Source organism: Pituophis catenifer, unplaced genomic scaffold, assembly GCF_029215685.1.
Source record: "Pituophis catenifer annectens isolate HBS135680 unplaced genomic scaffold, rPitCat1.0.hap2 SCAF_10, whole genome shotgun sequence".
Taxonomy (NCBI): Eukaryota; Metazoa; Chordata; class Lepidosauria; order Squamata; family Colubridae; genus Pituophis; species Pituophis catenifer.
Window position 1 is genome coordinate 22,811,746 of NW_027256890.1, and position 22,870 is coordinate 22,834,615.

Genomic DNA, 22,870 nt, shown 5'->3' on the forward strand with positions numbered 1-22,870 from the left:
AAACGGGCTGGAGAAATCGTATAGTGAAAAATATTGAGGTTATCCAAACCAACCTGTTGTATGAATATTATGTCTGGGTCTTTCATTAACCTGGTTAAGGGTCTTGTAAGAATATAGCCAGAATGGTCTTTTAATTAGGTGGTCTGTTGGCTTTTGGGTTGCTAAACTGTCTAGGCCAGAACTGATCATTCATTCATGGTTATTTGTAGAATTGTAGATCAAAAAATGGGACAGAATTGACTTCCTTCCATAGCTACTTTGCAAGATCCCACTCTTGTCATTAGAATAAAATATGCCGGATTGGAGATAGATACATAGATAGACATGATTGAGTGATAGGTAGGTAGGTAGGACAGGACAGGACAGGACAGGACAGGACGATGGAGATGAGATAGATTAGATAGATAGATAGATAGATAGATAGATAGATAGATAGATAGATAATAGAAAGAAAGAGAAAAAGAAAGATAGATAGATAATAAAAAGAAAGATTAAAGAAAAAAGAAAGATAGATAAATAATACGGTAGAAAGAAAGATTATATTATAGAAAGAAAAAGAAAGATATATATATAGATGATAGATAGATAGATTGAAATAAGAGAGGGAGATTATAGATAAATGAAATAGATTAGAGAAAAAGGAAGGAAGGAAGGAAGGACAGGCAGAGAAGATGGAGATGATAGAGAGAGAGAGAAAGAGAGAGAGTTGATAGATAAATGAGATAGATAGATTGATTATAGAAAAAGAAAGAAATTAGGAAGAAAGGAAAGGAAGGAAAGGATAGGACAGAGATGATGGAGATGATAGATAAATGAGATAGATTGATTATAGAAAAAGAAAGAAATTAGGAAGGAAGGAAAGGACAGGACAGGACAGGCAGAGATGATGGAGATGATAGATAGATAGATAGATAGATAGATAGATAGATAGATAGATAGATAGATAATAGAAAGAAAAAAGAAAGAAAGATAGATAGATATAGATAATAGAAAGAAAGATTATAGAAAAGATAGATAGATAGATAGATAGATAGATAGATAGATAGATAGATAGATAGATAGAAATAAGGGAGATTATAGATAAATGAGATAGATTATAGAAAAAGGAAGGAAGGAAGGAAGGACAGGCAGAGACGATGGAGATGATAGAGAGAGAGAGAGATTATAGATAAATGAGATAGATTGATTATAGAAAAAGAAAGAAATTAGGAAGGAAGGAAAGGACAGGACAGGACAGGATAGGCAGAGATGATGGAGATGATAGATAGATAAATAGATAGATAATAGACAGACAGACAATGTTCAGCCTGTTAACATTAGCAGTCTCACATTCAGAAAGTCCACTTTGTGCAGGAATTTAGGTTTGGGACCGTCTCTGAGAACCATCCTTTCTGAACTTCCCCCTTTATCATTTTGCCATGTCAGGCTTTTGAAATGGGGCAAAGGCCGCGCCTGCAAAAGAATCATGGTGGAGTTTTACTGTTCTGGGGAATCCTAGAGGTCATTTAGTCCAACCCCTGCTCGGTGGAGGAGTGGCCGTGCTGAACACAACCGGGCTGACCTTTACAGGAAGAGACCACGTGGGGTTACAATGGCGTCAGAGGCTTTGCTTATTTTACTTTCGTTTATTTGCTTGAAAACTTAGCAGGGTGTGTCTAATGTTAGGACAACAGTTGTTGAGTTTTCACCAGGCAAAAAAATGCACGCTAGGTTAAATTCACTTTTGCAAAGGGTGCAAGGTTGTTGTTTCTCCACTTTGGAGACTTTAAGATGGGCGGACTTCAATTCCCAGAATTCCCCAGGGAGCAGGCTTTATGATAGGTGGACTTCAACTCCCAGAATTCCCCAGGCAGCAGGCTTTAAGATGGATGGACTTCAAGTCCCAGAATTCCCCAGGCAGCAGGCTTTAAGATGGATGGACTTCAACTCCCAGAATTCCCCAGGGAGCAGGCTTTATGATAGGTGGACTTCAAGTCCCAGAATTCCCCAGGCAGCAGGCTTTAAGATGGGTGGACTTCAAGTCCCAGAATTCCCCAGGTAGCAGGCTTAAAGATGGATGGACTTCAACTCCCAGAATTCCCCAGGCAGCAGGCTTTAAGATGGATGTACTTCAACTCCTAGAATTCCCCAGGCAGCAGGCTTTATGATAGGTGGACTTCAAGTCCCAGAATTCCCCAGGCAGCAGGCTTTAAGATGGATGGACTTCAACTCCCAGAATTCCCCAGGGAGCAGGCTTTATGATAGGTGGACTTCAAGTCCCAGAATTCCCCAGGCAGCCAGGCTTTAGTCTCCAAAATGCCTGAGGGATAGGACAGGTTGGCGGAAACTTTGCAAAAGGGAGATTCAAACTGGAAATAAGAAATATTCTGAGTTTTTCAAACAAAAGTTGAACAGCCCTTTTGCTGGGACTCTTACCCAGGGCGGAGGGGCTGGACTAGAAGACCTCCAGGGTCCCCCACCCTTCTTTGATTCTCTGTGTTTTAGGAGCTCGCCTGTTTTAACCTATGGCTCACTATGTTGGATGAAGCTAGGTGATTTGAGTTGCTTTGGGAAACCATGGTTCGGTTAAGCCAGGGTTAGCTTATGCAAAGGCAGCCGTCTTCCTAGGAGGTTTGACTGGAGAAGAAAATAAGAAAAGGAGGGAAAAAAAGGGATTGTGCAAGACGAAAGATCTAGGCCAGGGGAGCAAACCCCATATTTTTGGGGGGAGGGTTTTCTGTGTTGCACCCTCAAAGCCAGTGGCTGAAGACACAGCTGTTGATTCCGCTGACACAGCTCTTCCCATCTTGAGAAAGTTGGACTACAACTCCCATCATCTCCCCATTCTTTGGAATGCTTGGGAGTTTGTGCCACGCAGGACGAAGACGATGCCGAGCCATTGTGCTGGTTCGGCTGGGAATGATAGGCATTGTAGTATCCGGAGGGCCCCCCCCTGGGCTTCTGCAAAGTTTTCCGAGCGAAACCCTTGTTGTTTTTCTGGAAGCATTTTTTATTTTATTTTTTTTTGGGTGGAGGAGAGCCGGGAGCTGCCAGAGCTCGTATTTCTCTTCTTTTTCCCTCTCCCCCTCTTCTCGCCCCGTTCTGTTCTTCCTCCTTATAAGGTTTGGGAAACGATAAATATTTGAGCTGTAAAACGGAAAAGAAAAGGGGAGGAGGAAGGGGAAAGAAAAAGAGAAATAGGCTGGGGTTTGAGTCACGAGGAGCCGTCGGCGTGGACTAAAAAGGAAGGAGGAACGATGGAGGGAAGTTTGCAAAGAGACAGAAACTCCAGCCTCCTTGGGGTTGGAGGGGGGGGGGGTCTCTTTGAGTGGGGGGGGGGCTCAATTTCCTTGCAACGAGCCCCGGCGTCTTCCTATCCCCGCGCTCTGCTCCTGGTGCCACTCGGGTTGCCCCGACTGGGCATGGTTCGATGTGGCAAGCCTCGGGCAGGAGAGGCTCAACTTTGCAACACCGTACGGCCCAAGTCTGGCTTTGCGAGAGACGCCGGGGCTGAAAGCCAGGCTCCTTGGCGAGGCAGGTTTTGGTAATTAAATTTGGCAGACTCCGCATGTTCTGAGACGCCACGCCTAAAGCGTTGCCCGGAAGGAAGGCCCCGGGATTCAGCCTTGGCTCCAGGGAGCGTCCAGATCTCTCTCCAGGATGGAGAAGAGCACACCTGGTTCTTTCTGCAAGGGGGGGGATGCCTGTCAGCCTTATTTGAAGTTGCCTGCATCCCCCAGCCATTCTGGGGTCTGCAAGGCAGCTGTCAATCAATACTCGTTTTGCAGAAAATTTCGACCATCAAGGAGAGATCCAATCTTGAATTAAGGAGAAATTTCCTGACAGTGAGGACAATTAACCAGTGGAACTGCTTGCCACCAGAAGTTGTGGGCGCTCCATCCCTGGAGGCTTTTAAGAAGAGACTGGACAGCCACCTGTCTTGAAATGGTCTCCTGTTTGTGCAAGGGGTTGGACTAGAAGACCTCCGAGGTCCCTTCCAACTCTGTTATTCTACTCGACTTAACAACAGTTCACTTAGTGACCGAAGTTTACAACGGCACTAAAAAAAAAGTGACTTGTCGTGACCGTTTCCCACACTTAACGACCGTGGCAGCATTCCCCCAGGGTCGCGTGATTTTCAGTCGGATGCTTGACAACGGATTCACACTTATGACGGTTACAGTGCTCTGCAGTCACCTGGTCCCCTTTTTGCGACCTTCTGACGAGCAAAGTCAGTGGGGGAAGCCCGATTCGCTTAACGGCCGTGTGACTAATTTCACAACCGCACCGATTCACTTAACAACGGTGGCAAAAAAAGCCGTAAATGGGGGCAAAACATGCTGAACGAATGTCTCACTGAGCAACATAAATTCTGGCCTCCGTTTAGTGACCGTTCAAGTGGCACTGGGGAAAAAAAGGGGACTTATGACTGCGTTTCAGACTTACAACCCTTGCAGCATCCCTTATAGTCACATGATCAAAATTCAAGACGGTTGGCAGCTGACTCAACTTTATGACAGTCGTAACGATCCCCTTTTGCGGACCTCTGACAAGCAAAAGTCAATGGGGGGAAGCTGGATTCACTTAACAAATGTGGCAAGGATAAACTGAATAAACCCATTTTATGGGAAAAAGCTATGCCAACCACACCCTAATTTTTAGCTAGGCTTCAAATGAATGTAGGAAGTGGAGCAACGTAGCTAGGCAAGCACCCCGTGCAAATAAATTTAATAAGTAAAATAAATGAATATTAAGCTTTTGCAAGATTGTGCGAAGCCAGCCAGAGAGAGGGGGGACTCTCGGTTTCCACCCCCAGATCTAACCTTGACTGAAATCTCTTCTGCGATGGCTCTGGATGAAATTGAACGGAATCCAGGGAGGAGGAAAGTATGTGGTGAATCCAGATCGGATTTCTTTAGCAACCAGATTTAAACCCAACACCTGACTAGATTAATGACTTTCCTACCCCCCCCACCCTTCCAACCCAGCTAAATTTAGCTTTTGGCTACTGGCCACTGGCCACTGGAGAAATGAGAGAAGCATCAGATCGCTCCAAGCAACAAGGGGATGAGGAGAAAGGACATTGCTGGGAAATTGAAGTTCAAAACGTAATCACTACTACCGGGGAGAAGGGTTTCTCAACCTTGACTTTAAGATGTGTGGACTTCAACTCCCAAAATTTCCCACCCCCATACATAACAATTATTGCAATAATTGGGGTATCAAAAAATCTACCATGCTTACAATTTTAGAAGGTTCCTTAGAATCTCAGAAGATTCCTCGGAATCTCAGAAGGCTCCTTAGGAGCATAGAAGCTTCCTTGGAATCTTAGAAGGTCCCTTAGGATCTCAGAAGCTTCCTTGGAATCTTAGATGGCTCCTTAAAGGTTTCCTCAGACCCTTAGAAGCTTCCTTAAGTACTTAGAAGATTCCTTAGGATCTCAGAAGGTTCCTTAGGAGCATAGAAGCTTCCTTGGAATCTTAGAAGGTCCCTTAGGATCTCAGAAGGTTCCTTAGAATCTCAGGAGGTTCCTTAGAATCTCAGGTTCCTTGGAATCCCAGAAAGTTCCTTGGAATCTCAGAAGCTTCCTTGGAATCTCAGGAGGTTCCTTAGAATCTCAGAAGCTTCCTTAGAATCTCAGAAGGTCCCTTAGAATCTCAGAAGGTCCCTTAGAATCTCAGAAGGTTCCTTAGAATCTAAGAAGGTTCCTTAGAATCTTAAAAGGTTCCTTAGGAGTGTAGAAGATCCCTTAGAATCTTAGAAGATTCCTTAAGAACTTAAAAGAGTCCTTAGAATCTCAGAAGTTTCCTTAGGAGCGTAGAAGCATCTTTAGACCCTTAGAAGCTTCCTTAAGTACTTAGAAGATTCCTCAGGATCTCAGAAGCTTCCTTAGGAGCTTAAAACCTCCCTTAGACTCTTAGAAGTCTGGCTGGGGGCAGATGAGGGAGACGTGCATTTCCGCCGGGAAGTTAACAGAGCCAGGCTCTTGCAACACCCCAGTGCCACAATTGGGTGCGGCCCAGCCCTTCTCCCGAGGCGGTCAGGAACCTCGCCCACACACGACTGGGAAGGCAGATAAACCCTGGGCTGGACAGGACCTGGTGCACAGCCCTCAGTCTGGTTGCATGCCAAGCTTTTGTGACGAGCTCCCTGACACGGAGAACAGAGAACATAGAATAAGAGAACTGGGATCTTGGAGGTCTTCTAGTCCAAGAGTCAGCAACCCGCAGCTCTGGAGCCGCATGTGGCTCTTTCATCCCTCTGCTGCAGCTCCCTGTCTCTCAGAATATGAGTCGCAACCATTAATGTGCGACACCCACCAGCGCATGATTTATTGAGCTTTTTGGTAGGCCAACCATGGATAAATCCAAGAAAAGCTTCAGAAGAAAACAGAACATTTAATTCAACTCCATATGCTAGTTTTGTGGCCGCTCAGGAAATAATCAGGCACGGGAAGGGTTTTTGTGACTCCCGGTGTTTTATTTTCTGTGGGAAACGGGTCCAAATGGCTCTTTGAGTGTTTAAGGTTGCAGACCCCTATTCTAGTAGAACCCACTGCTCAAGCAGGAGAGCCTATTTACACTATCATTCTGGAAAAACAACTGTCCGTTCTTGAAAAGTGTGATTGTGATCAAGAAGAAGTGTATGATTGTGCAATGTGCATGCATCAAAGGGGTCAGCAGATGGCTGCCTCAGGCCCAGTTTGTTCCTTTCCTCGTTTCTATAGCCCCTGCCCAACCTCTAGGCCAGTGTTTCTCACCGTCCACAAGTTTAAGATGGATGTTAAGTTTTAGATTAACCAATTTTGTTGTATACATGATGTACGATGACAATAAAGGCTATACTATACTATGGACTTCAACTCCCAGAATTCCCCAGACATCCCATGCTGGCTGGGGAATTCTGGGAGTTGAATGCTGGTTGAGGAATTCTGGGAGTTGAAATCCAGACATCTTAAAGCATGTTGGCTGGGGAATTCTGGGAGTTGAAGCCCACCCATCTTAAAGCATGTTGGCTGGGGAATTCTGGGAGTTGAAGCCCACCCATCTTAAAGCATGTGGCTGGGGAATTCTGGGAGTTGAATGCTGGTTGAGGAATTCTGGGAGTTGTAGTCCACCCACCTTAAAGCATGTTGGCTGGGGAATTCTGGGAATTGAATGCTGGCTGGGGAATTCTGGGAGTGGAAGTCCACCCATATTAAATCCTGCTGGCTGGGGAATTCTGGGAATGGAAGTCCACCCATATTAAATCCTGCTGGCTGGGGAATTCTGGGATTTTAAGTCAATGCCTTTTAAGACTTTCAAGTTGAGAAGTACTGTTCTAGAAGAAATTGTAAAATTTCCCCCAAATTATGATTGTGTGTGTTTGTGTATATTATGTGTGTGGGATACTACTACAAACCCTCTGGAGCTTCCCATTGGTTACATCACATGAACCTGCTCCCCGTTTGCTAATTTCAACCCCAACCACCAATGAAATCTTGTGGACTAGTGGCTTGGTCATTATTGGTTTGGCGTTTGTGGCTGATGGTTTTTATCTCTCCCAACCACAGGCAACCAGACAAGCTAATTGTGGTTTGGACACGGAGGAACCGACGGATTTGCTCCAAGGTGATTTTCTGCGTTTAGAGGGGGATCCGATTAAAAGCGATTTCTTTTATCTGCGGGATGAATCGCCTCAGACCTCAAGACAAGCAGCATATAAATTTAATCAATAATAAAAATAACAATGAGCTCAAACGTCTGACTTGGGTGATCCATAGACAATAGGAGAGGTCTCAAATATGACTTACGACAGTTCACTTAGTGACCCTTTGAAATTAACGACGGCAATGAACAAAGTGAAAGAAGTCACCATTTTTCAAAATTACAACCGTTGCATGGTCATGTAATCAAAATTCAGACTCTTGGCAACTGGCTCATATTTATGACGGTTGCATAAAAGTGTCCTTTTGCGACCTTCTGGCAAGCGAAGTCCATAGGGAAGCCAGATTCACTTAACAGCCGTGTGAATAACTTAAACAGTTGCAGTGATTCCCTTAACGACTCAGGCAGGGAAGATCGTAAAATGGAGGCAATAGTCCCTTAGCAAATGTTTCACTTAGGAATGGACATTTTGGGCTCAGTTACAGTCGTAAATTGAGGACTACTGTATATTATGTGTTGGGGCGGTTTAAATTTTTAAGCTCTTTTGTTTTGGTTGTTGGCAGGCTCACAGCTGGCAACCGGGCATCAAGAATCCTTACCGAGGCGAAGTGGTATGGATGGTGCCAGAAAACGTGGACATTATGGTCACGCTTTATCGGGTAAGAAAGTTGCGTCGTCTGACCGGCGACGTCTCAGAACGAGGATTCCCGTCGGCGGATTTAAGAAGAGAATTCCTCCCTCGGGAATCTCATTCACACATTGCCTTGAGCTGTGTTTTGCCAAGTGAGGCAGAAGGACGAAAAAACCACCACCACCCCAAATCACCACTGAACTAATTACCATATTTTTCGGACTATAAGACGCCCCTAGATTTAGAAGAGGAAAACAACAACAAAAAAGATTTTGGCCTCCGCATGCCACATTTGTGGCCCTTTTGCTGAGGCTTTTTTTTGGGCCTGTTTTTGAGGCTTTTTTCATCCCGTTTTTGGGGCTATTTTCAGCCCAATTTTGAGGCTTTTGTCAGGCCAATTTTGAGCCTCTATTCAGCCCGTTTTTGAGGCTCTTTTCAGCCCATTTTTGAGGCTTTTTTCAGCCCGTTTCTGAGGCTTTTTCGGCCTGTTTTTGAGGCTCTTTTCAGCCCGTTTTTGAGGCTCTTTTCAGCCCGTTTTTGAGGCCTTTGGCCCGTTTTTGAGGCTTTTTTCAGCCCATTTTTGAGGCTTTTTCGGCCTGTTTTTGAGGGCTTTTTTAGCCCGTTTTTGAGGGCTTTTTAGCCCGTTTTTGAGGCTTTTTCAGCCCATTTTTGAGTTTTTTTTCAGCCTGTTTTCGAGGCTTTTTTCAGCCCATTTTTGAGGCCTTTTTTGGCCCATTTTTGAGGCTTTTTTCAGTCCATTTATTAGACCATTTATTCAGTCCATTTGTGAGGCTTTCTCAGACCATTTTCAAGGCTTTTTTGGCCTGTTTTGGGGGCTTTTTTCGGCCTGTTTATTAGACCATTTATTCAGTCCATTTGTGAGGCTTTTTCAGCCCATTTTCAAGGCTTTTTTGGCCTGTTTTGGGGGCTTTTTTCGGCCCGGTTTTGAGGCTTTTTTTGGCCCGGTTTTTTTGGCTTTTTTGCTTGTTTTTGGAGCTTTTTTTCGGCTCGTTTTTGAGACTTTTGCGTGTCCAACGCACCCCAGAAAACGGGCAGAATTTTAGCCATTTTTAGTTGGCAATTATTGCACCGAATTGCAATAGGACAATAATGAGGTGGGGCCCCCCTTTCGCAAAAGAGCTCTTTCCACATAGGAAAAAAAGTTAAATTTCACAATTAGGAGCTGCGGCTGCCTTCCCTGTCAGCAGTCTGGAAAGATACCTCATCAAAGGAGGCAAAATTAATTTGGATTTCAAGAAGGGGGTTTGTTTCCTTCCTAGGAGAAACTAAGTATGTATAGCCTATTGAAGAGAAGGATTAGGGGTGCCATGATAGCATCTTTCACTATTTAAGGGGCTACCACAAGGAGGAAGGGGTAAATTTATTTTCCAAAGCACCTGAAAGCAAGACAAGAAACAACTTTTTTAAAAAAAGGTGGGGTCCAATCCAAGAAGAGACTGGACAGCCACTTGTCTCAAATGGTATAGGGCCTCCTTTGAGCCGGGGGTTAGACTAGAAGACCTCCAAGTTCCCTTCCAACTCTTGTTGTTCTAATAAATTGTGCCTTGTTGCTAAGGGATGTCCTCTTATGTAAATGAGGAAGGTGATGAAACTTTGGGTGTTTTTCGCATTGAAGACCATTCCTCTTGCTGACTCCTCATCCTTCTCTATTTCAGGACCCTCACGTGGAAGAATACGAAGATAAAGATTGGACTTTTGTGGTAGAAAATGTACGTTTCAAATCTTGGATTTGATTCTGGTTGTGCCCAGATAAAGGATGGGGAGATTTTGTAGCAAAGTTGGTGGGAAAAAAATCCTTTTCTGGGAATTGGCCTCGGATCTTTCGTTGGCCAGTATTTTTTTTTTTTTAATCAAACAAACAGTTTCTCATACACTTTGATTATCGGTAGTCCTCGACCTATGACCCCAGTTGAGCCCAGAACTATGGTCATAAGTTGAAATGTATTTTTATGCAACAACTGCAGTATTCTTCAGCCAGTAGATGGCAGTGTTTACGAGTTTGGATCTATGGTATTTACTCTATGCTCCTTTGTTCTAAGTAGAGTTTCCTGTTTCCTGTTACAGTTGAGCAGTTAAGCAGTAACGCACATGGTGACTGTGCTCTTTGTAGTGCTATATATAAACAGAATTTCTAACATAAGTCATTATGGTTTCTAAGTGGAGGCACTCATATGACCAGAAATAGATTTCCAGCCTTTTTTCATGGTGGTCATTAAGTGAACCCATTCATTTGAATAAGCGTTACAACATTGCAAACTGTTGTAAATACATGCTGGCTTCCAAGGGCCTGAATTTTGATCATGTAACTGTGAGGATGCTATAATGGTCATAAGTGCGAGGACCTGTCCTAAGTCACTTTTTCCAGGGCCACTGAACCTTTGAACAGTCGCTAAATGAATTATTGTAAGTTGAGGAATACCTGTACATGTTGGCAATTGTTTGGGAAGAAATATAGAAAGCATCAAGGTACTTTTTAAAATTAATTCTTGACTTCCTTTTAAAATATTTTGTTGTTGTTGTTCTTTGAGACAAGGATGGCTAGAACCCACAGAAAGTCATTTCTAAACTGTGGAACTCCCTGCCACTGGAAATCCTCTTTCCTTCTTCCCAACTTTTTCACACAAATTCGATGGATTTTAAAGCCTTCCTCAGAAAGCTTATTTAGACATCCATTTAACAGCTTAATTTTAGTTTCGAACCGGCCTTGACGGGGAGTGATTTCTGCTTTTATAACCGTTTGGGGGGGGGAGGAAGATTTCAGTCTTGTGTTCGAATGGTGACCTGGGGTGCAGTGAAAAATGGGCGGGCGAGAGAGGAATTTACGAATTAAAAATTTGCAACCGGTGAACTCTCGTAACAGGAATCAAAGGGGCAACGTAAGGTCCTCGCCTCGGTCGACGTGAACCTCAAGCGCTTCGCCAGCCAGATGCCCAATCAGGTGGACTTGAAGCTGAAGCTGAAGCCCAAGTCGGTGAAAGTCGTGGCCGCGTCCCTCCAGCTCACTCTCTCGTGCGTTTTCTTGCACGAGGGAAAAGCCACGTGAGTAGTCCCGGAGCAGGGAAAAACCCTTCTTAGAAACTGGGACCTTTATTCTCCCTTTGTGTATAGGTAGTCCTCGGCTTACGGCCACAACTGAGCCCCAAATTTCTGTTGCTTAAGCGAGACAGTGGTGAAGTGGGTTTTGCCCCATTTTATGTCCTTTCCTGCCCCGGTTGTTAAGTGAATCAGTTTAGTGATTCAGTTAGTCATACGGTTGTTAGGTGAATCTGGCTTCCCCATGGACGTGGCTTGTCAGAAGGTCGTAAAAGGGGATCACATGAGCCTGGGGGTACTGCAACCGTCATAAATATGAGTCAGTTGCCAAGTGTCTGAATTTTGATCACGTGATCGTCGGGATGCTGAAATGGTCATCAGGACACTTTTTTCAGTGCTATAGTAACTTCCAACAGTCACAAAATGAATGGTTGAAAGGGAAGGACTACGTGTATGAGTGTGTGTGTGAGAGAGAGAGAAAAGGAGAAAGAGAAAAAGAAAGTTTTGGTCTAGTGGTTAAGGCACCAGGCTGGAAAGTGGGAGATGGTGAGTTCTAGTCCCATCTTAGCCATGAAAGCCAGCTATGTGACTTTGGGCCAGTGTCTCTCTCTCAGACCACTCACAGGGCTGTGGTTGTGGAAAAATACCGTGTTCCCCCGAAAATAAGGCCCTGTCTTATATTTTTTTGAACCCTGAAATAAGTGCTTGGCCTTATTGTCATGCGCTCAAAAGCCCGATTGGGCTTATTATCAGGGGATGTCTTATTTTGGGGGAAACAGGGTATCTTTCTTTCTTTCTTTCTTTCTTTCTTTCTTTCTTTCTTTCTTTCTTTCTTTCTTTCTTTCTTTCTTTCTTTCTTTCTGTTTGTCTCTTGTTATATCTATCTATCTATCTATCTATCTATCTATCTATCTATCTATCTATCTATCTATCTATCTCTATCTCCCATGTTCCCCCGAAAATAAGGCCCTGTCTTATATTTTTTTGAACCCTGAAATAAGTCCTGGGCCTTATTGCCATGCACTCAAAAGCCCGATTGGGCTTATTATCAGGGGGTGTCTTATTTTGGGGGAAACAGGGTACCTTTCTTTCTTTCTTTCTTTCTTTCTTTCTTTCTTTCTTTCTTTCTTTCTTTCTTTCTTTCTTTCTTTCTTTCTTTCTTTCTTTTTGTCTCGTTATATCTATTTGTTCTATCTATCTATCTATCTATCTATCTATCTATCTATCTATCTATCTGTCTCTGTCTCTGTCTCTGTCTCTATCTCTATCTCTATCTCTATCTCCCGTGTTTCCCCGAAAATAAGGCCCTGTCTTATATTTTTTTGAACCCTGAAATAAGCGCTTGGCCTTATTGCCATGCACTCAAAAGCCCGATTGGTCTTATTCTCAGGGATGACTTATTTTGGGGGAAACAGGGTATCTATCTATCTATCTATCTATCTATCTATCTATCTATCTACCTACCTACCTACCTACCTACCTACCTACCTACCTACCTACCTACCATGTTTCCCCCAAAATAAGGCCCTGTCTTATATTTTTTTGAACCCTGAAATAAGCGCTTGGCCTTATTGCCATGGACTCAAAAGCCCAATTGGGCTTATTATCAGGGGATGATTTATTTTGGGGGAAAACAGGGTAGGAGGAAGAAAAAGTATTGGATATGTTCACTGCTTTGAGTTATTTGCCAAAATAATAAAGGCAGAATATTAATCGATAGGATAGGATAGGATAGGATAGGATAGGATAGGATAGGATAGGATAGGATAGGATAGGATAGGATAGGATAGGATAGGATAGATATTGAATTCCCACAACACACCAGAGGGAAACGCACAAATTAACTTCACCAAATTAACCACCCTAAGAACTGAACCAAAAAAAGCTTCCGAACAACACTGCTTTTATCCCGTCCTGTGTGAAGCCTGCTCTAGGATGTTTTGGGAATCCAACCATGCTGGCTTTATCCCAAGGGAGGGGAGAAGGGGATAAAAACACAAAAAAACGATGCTGGGTCTGGTTCTTAGGACTGATTCCTTCTCTTCCCCCCCAGGGATGATGACATGCAAAGCCTGGCCAGTTTGATGAGCTTCAAGCCATCCGACATCGGCAATTTGGAGGACTTTCCTGAAAGCGACGAGGAGATGGACGAAACCTTGAAACACGGCCGGGCAGAGGATGCGGTGGGCCATACGGCGTCCTCTCAAGGTGGGGAGGGAGTCTCCTTCCAGCCCTGATATTTCCCTTCTCCTCACTCGTCGTTTGTGTTGTGGCCCGCCAGCAGCCAGCAGAGCTGGCTGCAGAGTCGGACAGTGAGGAGGTTGGGGAGGAATGTGGGCCAGTCCTGGGGGAGCTGGGGAAAGCTCAGACGAGGGCTCTGCATCGGAGGCAGAGAGGGAGCCAGACAGCAGTGAGGCAGAGGAACAGCTGGAGCCCGTTCCCACTGTGTGCATGCGCAGAGCTGCCAGAAGACAAGAACAACTAAGAAAGCAGGGTCGACTCCGGTGTAAAGCCACACCTTGGAGGTGATTGGCCCCTCCCATAGGAAACAAAAGAGGAGCAAACGGGGAGGGGGCTTTTGCAGGAAACAATTTCTTCGTTCCGTGACTCTGTGCCAAGTTTTGCCTTGTACTGCATTTGGAAACAAGTTACGTGGCAGTTTGCCAAGCGAGATAAGGTCTGTGTTGATAAATATTCCTCTGAAAGACTGTTTGGACAGGCCTTGCTGACTGTGAATGAAAGGAATTCACAGTCGTGTAAATAAAAGGGGTTTTGTCGGTACCAAGACTCTGCTTCCTGCTTTTTAGGGAAGCCTAGATCCGAACACTTTCTCAGTCTTAGCCACTTTAAAACATCTGGACTTCAACTCCCAGAATTCCTCCGCCAGCATTAGCCAGTAGTCCTCACTTAACAATTTGTCGGCCTTTACCAGATAGACCCCCAGACAGAAAACACGACCTTTGCTTTGGAAAATAACCCGAGAGGATGATCCCGTGCTGAACCCTGCATGACACGCGCGTGATTCTCTTGGATTATCTTTGATCCCCTTAAGAGGGATTGGAGGAGACGTTGACGGAAAGCGAGATTAACCCAGTGTCCCTTCTGCAATCGTCCCAGCTTCTGCTCGTCTTTTGCTAAATGCCTTCTTTCACACTCCACAGCTCTGGCGTCAGTTTACGGGTCATTTTTCCACCTCAACTTTCCCTCTTTTTTCCTTTGTCTTCCCGTCTCTCCCTTCCCTGTTCAGGATGCCTCAAAAACGTTGCGATGAATTCTTTCGCAGGTAGGCCATCCCAGGTTTGCAAGGCCTGTGCTCGAGCGTCGCATAATCCGGACAAAATTGTGCATATTTAGCGGGGGTTGTAACTATTGGCCCAGTGGCCATTTGCACTAACAGGTAGTCCTCGACTTAGGACCATAATTGAGACCAAGATTTCTGTTGCTACGTGAAACGTTAAAAGTGAATGTCGACCCATTTTACGATTTTTCTTGCCACCGTTGTTAAGTGAATCACTGCACTTGTTAGTCACACAGTTGTTAAGTGAATCTGGCTTCCCCATGGACTTTGCTTGTCAAAAGTCTTAACTTAACTTAAAAGTCTTAACTCAATGCTTAACGCATTGTAAGCCGCCCTGAGTCTCCGGAGAAGGGCGGCATATAAATCAAATTTAATAAAAAAAAAAAAAAGTCGCAAAAGGGGATCACGTGACCCAGGACACTGTGACCGTTATAAATATGAGTCAGCACCCCAATTTTGATCACGTGACCACAGGGATGTTGCAACAGTCATAAGTATGAAAAACAGTTATATATGTTACTTTTTTCAGTCTGTTTTAACTTTGAACGGTCACTAAACGAATGGTTGTAAGTCGAGGACTTCTTGTATAAGCTTTGGACAGGAACCCCAAGAGCTGGCATGTTGGATTGGAACACAAGGCCTTTAAACCAGACTTTTCAGCAGCAAATTGTTGGTTTTTTTATGGATTTCTTATGGAATTGATGTATCTTTCTGCATTTTGTGGGAATAATTTTTCCTGTTTTGTATGCTGTGTGGACTATAGATAGATGACAGAGATGATAGATAGATGGATGGATAGATAGATGAAAGAGATGATACATAGAGAGAGAGATAATAGAGAGAGAGATGATTGATAGACATGAGAGAGAGAGAGAGATGATGGATGATAGATAGATACGAGAGAGAGAGAGAGAGAGAGAGAGAGAGAGAGAGAGAGAGAGAGAGAGATAGATAGATAGATAGATAGATAGATATAGGGATAGGTGATAGACAGAAAGACAGACAGATGAGAGAGGGAGAGATGATAGACAGACAAGTGGTAGATAATAGAGAGATGATAGATAGATAGATAGATAGATAGATAGATAGATAGATAGATAGAGAGATGATAGATAGTTGATGAGAGAGAGAGATCATAGAGAGAGATGATTGATAGATGATAGAGAGATGATGGATGATAGATTGATTGACAGATAGATAGATAGACAGACAGATAGATAGACAGATAGACAGACAGATAAAGATATAGATAGACAGACAGACAGACAGACAGATAGATGATAGAATTCGAATCTTCTCCTGTGTGACAGTCCATCTCTTCAGGGTCTTCCACCTTTTTCCTCCAATTCTTTCTGTTCCTCCTCCCAATGTAGACACATCACGGGATCTGAACCCCTTGGCTGAGGAGGAGGAAGATCCCTCTGGCCGTTCTCCATCGCCTTCCAAGGCATGTCGCAAGGAAGGTAAATTAAAAACAAGTGGGAAGGAGGTGAATGAATTAAAATGGATGAAAAAGTGCCACTGTTCTCAGCCTATGCCACTTCTGACCTTTGCCCCTTCTCACAGCCGTGGCCGCGGTCCTGGAGCCAGCCCTGGAGAGCCACGGAAACGTCTCCAGAGGTTCCCCGCATCCCGAGCCAAAAGCTGCTTCTGTTGCTCCTGACACGCTCGTGTTTGACGTAAGTGGTGAGGAGTGTAAAACCGGGAATGCGAGGCTCAGCGGGGGCGAACGGTTCCCGTACGGCACCAAATGGCAACCCAGGAGGGACGGGGACCAGGAACGGCATGCCGGGCACTTCATCATCGGTGCAGGCGGGGGCTGAAGAGGAGCACGAAAGCACGGGGCCAGCGTCACTTAGTGCAATCGACACAAGGTGAGGACCCCTTCTTTCGAGAGTGGGTTTTGCGATGCCGAAGCTGGAATCTCATCGCAGGGATGAGAGGCAGAGGGGTGCGGCAGGCTCAGTGGGTCTCGTTGGGGGAGGCCAGCCCACACCTTGGACCTCCTGCTTCTGTTTATCTCACGGATGGTGGCAGGACTTGGAAGGTCATTGGTCAAGGACGGTCTTTTTAATTTTGGCCTTTTTACAAGCACAAAGCAGGGCAGCAGCTGCCCACTTTGGCTTCTGCTTTCTTTAGCTGGGCGGGGCGGGGAACGGAGGGGGGGGAAGCAGGCGAGATGGAGGAGGTTTACTGGATGTAATTTCCACCCCCACCCGCTCCTCGCCTCACCCCACCCCCACTCATCCCTGCCTTGGAAGAGTTGAGTTGGTTCCACCAAGAATGGAAAGGAGAAGTTGGCAGGCAGAAGGAATGGGAAGTGAGAACATGGGGGGGGGAGGGGGGAGGAAGGGGAGGGGGGTGTTTTGCAGTTCGGAAGGACGGGGGAGGTGGAGCAAGGATGCTGTCTCGGAGTCACTGCCTTGGCTTGCCTTCCCTTGAGCTACGTTCAACCTTAAAAAGAACATCGAGAGAGGGCAATAAATTTTCCTTTTGATATTTTCCTGGTTTAGGATCTTGAACTGGAGACTCCCTCCCTGCCTCATCCTTTTTTTCCATCTTTCTTTTTTTTTCCTTTCTTTCTTTCTTTCTTTCTTTCTTTCTTTCTTTCTTTCTTTCTTTCTTTCTTTCTTTCTTTTTTCTTTCCTTCCTTCCTTCCTTCCTTCCTTCCTTCCTTACTTACTTACTTACTTACTTACTATCTATCATCATTATCTAACCATCCATATCTATCTATCTATCTATCTATCTATCTATCTATCTATCTATCTATCTAATCAATCTTTCCTTCCTTCCTTCTTTTCTACCTATCTCATATCTATCTATCTCTTATCTATCTATCCTTCCTTCTTTTCTACCTAACTCATATCTATCTATCTATCTTTCCTTCCTTTCTTTCTTCCTTCTTTTCTACCTATCTCATATCTATATCTATCTATCCTTCCTTCTTTTCTCCTATCGATCTATCGATCGATCGATCGATCGATCTATCCTTCCTTCCTCCCTTCTTTTCTATCTATCTCATATCTATCTACCTACCTATCCATCTATCTAATCTATCCATCCTTCCTTCCTTCTTTTTTACATCTATCTATCTATCTATCTATCTATCTATCTATCTATCTATCTATCTATCTATCTATCATCATTAGCCATCCATCTCTCTCTCTCTCTCTCTCTCTCTCTCTCTCTCTCTCTCTCTCTCTCTCTCTCTCTTTCTTTCTTCCTTCCTTTCTTTCCATCTGTCATTCTTTCCTTGTTATGTCTAGTCTAATGAAAAAAAGGACTGGGGGTGACCTGATTCCAGTCTTCCAATATTTGAGGGGCTGCCCCAAAGAAGAAGAGGGGGTCAACCTCTTCTCCAAAGCACCTGAAGGCAAGACAAGAAACCACGGATGGAAGCTAACCAAGGAGAGAAACAACCTAGAACTAAGGAGAAATTTTTTGACAGTGAGAACAATTAGCCAGTGGGACAACTTGCCTCCAGAAGTTATGGGTGCTCCAACACTGGAGACTTTTAAGAAGAAGCTGGACAGCCGTTTGTCTGGAATGATGTAGGGGGTTGAGCTAGAAGGCCTCGTGAGGTCCCTTCCTACTCTTGTTATTCTGTTATCACCAATTCTCCCTTCCCATCCCTCTTCTCCCCTTCCCATCCTTCTCACTCTTCTACTTTTCTGTTTTTCCTTCCTTCCCAGTAATATAATTTTTAGTGAGGTTTCTTTGCTGAGCAGAGCACCCTGTCCCAGATGTTTTAAGCACCCCGAGGCTTCACGTTTTGCCTAATTTCATCCAAAACCCTAGCCCGGAATTTATCCACGAGCTTAGGACAAATGAACTGACTCCCTTTTGCTTATATTTGCCTCTGATTGTTGAAGAGTTGCATATAGCTGTCATTAATAATAACCATTAGAATCATAGAATCCAAGGGCTGGAAGGGATCTCGGAGGTCTTCTAGTCCAGCCCCCTACTCATGGCAGCCATCTTATGCCATCCATTTTTGCTCCCATTCCGTCAGGCCCAATTCTTGGAGACGGCCTGAACAAATCCCCACAATTTTGGGGGGGGCAAGGATTTTTGGAAGTGGTTTGCCATTGCCTCTTTTTTAGGGCTGAAAGAGAGTGGCTGGCCAAAAGCCATCCAGCTGGCTTTGTGCCCAAGGTGGGATTAGAACTCAGGATCTCCTGCTTTCTACCCTGATGTCTTCATCACTGGTTATCATATCCATCCATCCATCCATCCATTAACTGGATTTTTAAAACTGGACCAATTCAAACTATGTGACTCTAGAATCTAGAGTCTAGAAGATGTACAGCAACAAAAGAAACAATAAAATAAAAAGGAGCATATATTTTAGGCAATATATAAATATAACAGATATTGTTGTATGATTGGGGCAATCAAACCCCCCCTGTCAAAAGAAAAAACCTATTTATTTTCCCCTTTTTAATGAAGAAACAGAAAAGGAAAAAAAAACACCACAGACTTTGAAACAAAATAAACCCAGGGGTAAAACGAAAAGGAGCGGGAAAAGAGAAAAAGTTCAGGTTTCCTATAGTACAGGTAGTCCTCGACTTGCAAGGATTCATTTAGTGACTGTTCAAAGTTACAACGGCACTGGAAAAGGGGACTTATGACCGTTTTTCAAACTTAGGACCGTTGCAGCATCCCCGTGGACACGTGATCAAAATTCAAACATTTGGCAATTGATTCATATTTATGACAGTCGCAGAGTCCCGGTGTGTGTGTGTGTCACGTGATCCGCTTTTGCGACGTTCTGAGAAGCCAAGTCAATGGGGGAGCCAGATTCACTTAACGCCCTTGTTATTAATTTAACACCTGCAGTGACTCACTTAACAATCACGGCAAGAAAAAGTCATAAAATGGAGCAAAACTCCTTTAACCAAATGTTTCACTTAACAACAGAGATTTTGGCCTCAATTTTGGTCGTAAGTTGAGGACTACCTGTAGTCCTTGAGATTGGGACTGTAATGGAACCTGCCCATCGTGGTCGTAAAGCGAGTCACCCAATTTTAGGGCCTTTTTTGCATCAGTCGTAAAAGTAACGCCATGGTCATTAAGCAAATTCATTGCCCGTTTTGCCAAAAAATCAGAAGTAACTACCAGTTTTGGAGTCAAAACGTAATAAAACACAAGTTGTGTGACCCACGGTCATAAGTCATTGCAAACGGTCGTAAGTCCAGTCCGATGGCCATAAGGTCACGTAAATGTGGGGTGTCACCATCAGAACTTCAGAAAAAAAGTTGTGAGTACCACTAGGGAGATCAGTTGTAAGTTCAAAAAGTCACTAGGTGACCTGTCGTAAATCGAGGACTACCTGGCCTTGGTCAGGTGGAAGAATTTCTCTTTGGACTGCCTCTAGGAAAAACAGAATTTGGGAATAAAAGCCCCCGTTTTAATTAAACACCATTCTGGGGACTGAGACTCTCTCTCCTGTCCTTCCAATCCTGTGAAAATTAAGTTCTTTAATGTTTTGTCCGCTACAGGAGCCAGCCTGCCGTTGGGGGACCCCAAATTCAGAATCTCTCTCTTTTTTCCCCCCCCCCCCATCCTCCAGGCCGACTGATATCTGGAAACCCAGGGAGGACCGCTCTGTTTCTCCGCCCCCCAGGAGAAAAAGCACGCCAAAGGAATCTGTTAAAAGACTCCTTTCGCCACCGTTTACATCCAAGGATGCACCGGTGCGGAAACGCAAACTGGGGAAGGCGGCGGGGTCCTCGGATCCCCCAACGCCTGCTGTGGAGACCCTCGCAATTTTGGAAGATAACCTCGTTCCTCTTCCCACACCTGTTATCCTGGATAACCCACCTCTGGAAAAACCCGGATACGAGAGTCTCAATGAAGCGGCTCCTTTGCCGTCCCCATCCGGAAACCCCATGGTGATGTATTTTATGGAGGACGCAGCCCTCGCCCAACATGATCCTGTTGTTCTCAACCGCGGACCGGATTCCCGAGGATTGTCTTCGGACGCCGCGTACCTGGCGCTGTCTCCTTCTCTTGGGGGTCCCTCGCTGGCGCCATGGGATTTTCGGCCAGAGACGGCTGGCGAAGTGCAGGATGGCGCGGAAGAAGGAACAGCGTTGACTGCCGTTCTGGAAACCTCAAGCGACAGCGTTCCCTCGGAACTGGTGGAAGACACAGAGACGGTCACGGAGAAAGACGAGCTGGCCCAAAACAGGTTGGGGGGCAGTGAGGCAGGGGCTTCGGAGTTACCAGCTGAGAAGGAAGAGGAGGAGGAGGAGGAGAAGAAGAAGGGTGAGGCTGAAAGGCAGGAGAACCGGAGAGGAGACAAACACTTTGCGCCTGCCGTAGAAACCCTTCCTGGAGAAGAGGCGCACCGGATCGTGGATGAGGCAGACCGGAGCTCCTCGAGAGTTGACGTCCCTCAGGGCAAACTTTCTCCTACGTCTTCGTCTTCGCAGGACGGACAACTGGTGATGGAGGATGAGGAAAGTAGGCCCGGATCAGAGGTTCTCTCTTCGCCGTTGATGATGGGTAGGGAAGACATGGCCGGGGAGTCCCTGTGGGACGTACCCCGTTGCCCTCCTTCTGCTGTGCCCAACCTGGAGGAAGGTAAGAGGAAGGACCTGGGAGTTGCAGAGGGGGCACCCCAAAGCCCTCTAGAAGAGCCAAAGCGCCCGAGGTTGGAAAGTGAGGATGAGGGAACCGAGGAGAAGAGGGACGCAGAAGGAAGCAGAGTCTCCGGACAGGCCGCGGAGCAGACGGCTGAAACGGAGTGTACCATGATCGAGGAAGGAGAGGATGGTGGCCAGGATGATGGCTGGAAGAAACTTTCAGAAGAAGCCCTGGAAGATGCTACGCTGGAGGAACCCAACACCCATCTGAATGGGAGCCCGGAGTCTTTGGGCCAAACACGGCCGGACAGTCCAGAGGCTTGTGGCTTAGGGTCACCTTGGAGTGGCGATCCCGCACAGTCTTCCCAGAATGTCCCCCCCAGCCAAAGTCTGCCAGACCACAAAGAAGAAAGCCTAGAGAGTCCTTTAGAAGGTTTGACCCAGAGACCCACGGAGACAGAAGTGCTTGCGCCCCGCGCTGCCAGCCCGCCTGTATTTCAGGATTCTGCCCTGCCTGCCCCAGGTCCCTGTAGGAGTGCTGGGCCCTGCCAGGAAGCCCCGGTGCTGAGCCCCGTGTCCTGTGGCACAGCCCCCCATGTGGGACCCGAAGGGAAAGACCAGGTATAGCCGGCCGTGGTCTGTCCCCTTCTTTTCCTTGCTGGCTGCTTCTCTTGAGCCCACTCAACCTTGGTTGGGTGGATGGTGGCTTCTGCCTGGCACAGCGGCGATGCTGGGGGTGCCTCCGGTGGCACAAGGAGGGGAGGGAGGGCAGCGGGTGGGTGGTGCGAGAAAGGGCAGAGATCCCAAAATGTCTTTCTTTGATGCAGGGGTGGGCTTCAAAAATTTTAGCAAGGGGTTCTCTGCCCGGTTGCTGGGTGGGCGTGGCCATGGTGGGCGTGGCCTAGTTGGCCTCCTGCACCATGGTGAGGGAGGAGGTGTTTTTGCCCTCCCCAGGCTCCAGAGGCTTTCCTCGAGCCTCTGGGAAGGCGAAAATGGCCTCCCCAGGCTCCGGAGGTGGGAAACAGGCCCGTTTCCAGCCTTCCCGAACTTCCGGTAGGGGCTGAGTGGGGACTCCAGGGCTGGGTGGGGTTTGGATGGGTGGGGCCAGCCAGGAGTGGGATTTGGGGGTTCTCTGAACTGCACAGAATCTTAGCTAGAGGTTCTCCCGAACCCCTGCGAACCCCCATCAGCCCATCCCTGCTTTGATGGCTTCCTATCAGTAGGACGCCGAGTGGCGTCCAGCTACTTCAAGCATGGAAATTTTGGGTCTGGCATTATTATTATAGGCAGCATTGCGAGTAGTCCTTGATTTACGACCGTTTGTTGAACAAAGGTTTGAAGCTGCAAAAAAGTGATTTATGACCTGTCCTCGACATTACGACCATCGTATTTTGCCCGTGGTCACAATTTAGGACCTGGGCAGCTGCCCTGCATATTTTAAGATAGTGGCAGCGTTTTCTGCGGTTATAACGCGATCGCCTCTGCTGGTTTCTGACAAAGTTGGATTTGCTTAGTGACCCCCCCCATGATTCACTTAACAACCGTGCCTTTCACGGAACGACTGCCGTCAAAGCGGTTGGAAAATTGGATGATGACTCACTTAACGACCGCATTTAGTTTAGTTTAAATTCTGTTCCTGATTGTGGTTATAAGTTGAGGGCTTCATATT

At 45.8% G+C, this 22,870-nt stretch overlaps 1 protein-coding gene across 1 annotated transcript in view; it reads left to right on the forward strand.

Moving 5' to 3' along the window:
- Positions 1-22,870, forward strand: part of EHBP1L1 (EH domain binding protein 1 like 1) — a 47,008-nt gene that overhangs the window by 2,795 nt on the left and 21,343 nt on the right. The window contains 10 exon segments of the mRNA XM_070951597.1: positions 7,532-7,589; positions 8,189-8,284; positions 9,933-9,986; positions 11,138-11,316; positions 13,364-13,518; positions 14,558-14,593; positions 15,982-16,071; positions 16,175-16,329; positions 16,331-16,482; positions 20,184-21,822. Of these exon segments, the coding sequence (XP_070807698.1) occupies positions 7,532-7,589; positions 8,189-8,284; positions 9,933-9,986; positions 11,138-11,316; positions 13,364-13,518; positions 14,558-14,593; positions 15,982-16,071; positions 16,175-16,329; positions 16,331-16,482; positions 20,184-21,822 (2,614 nt within the window).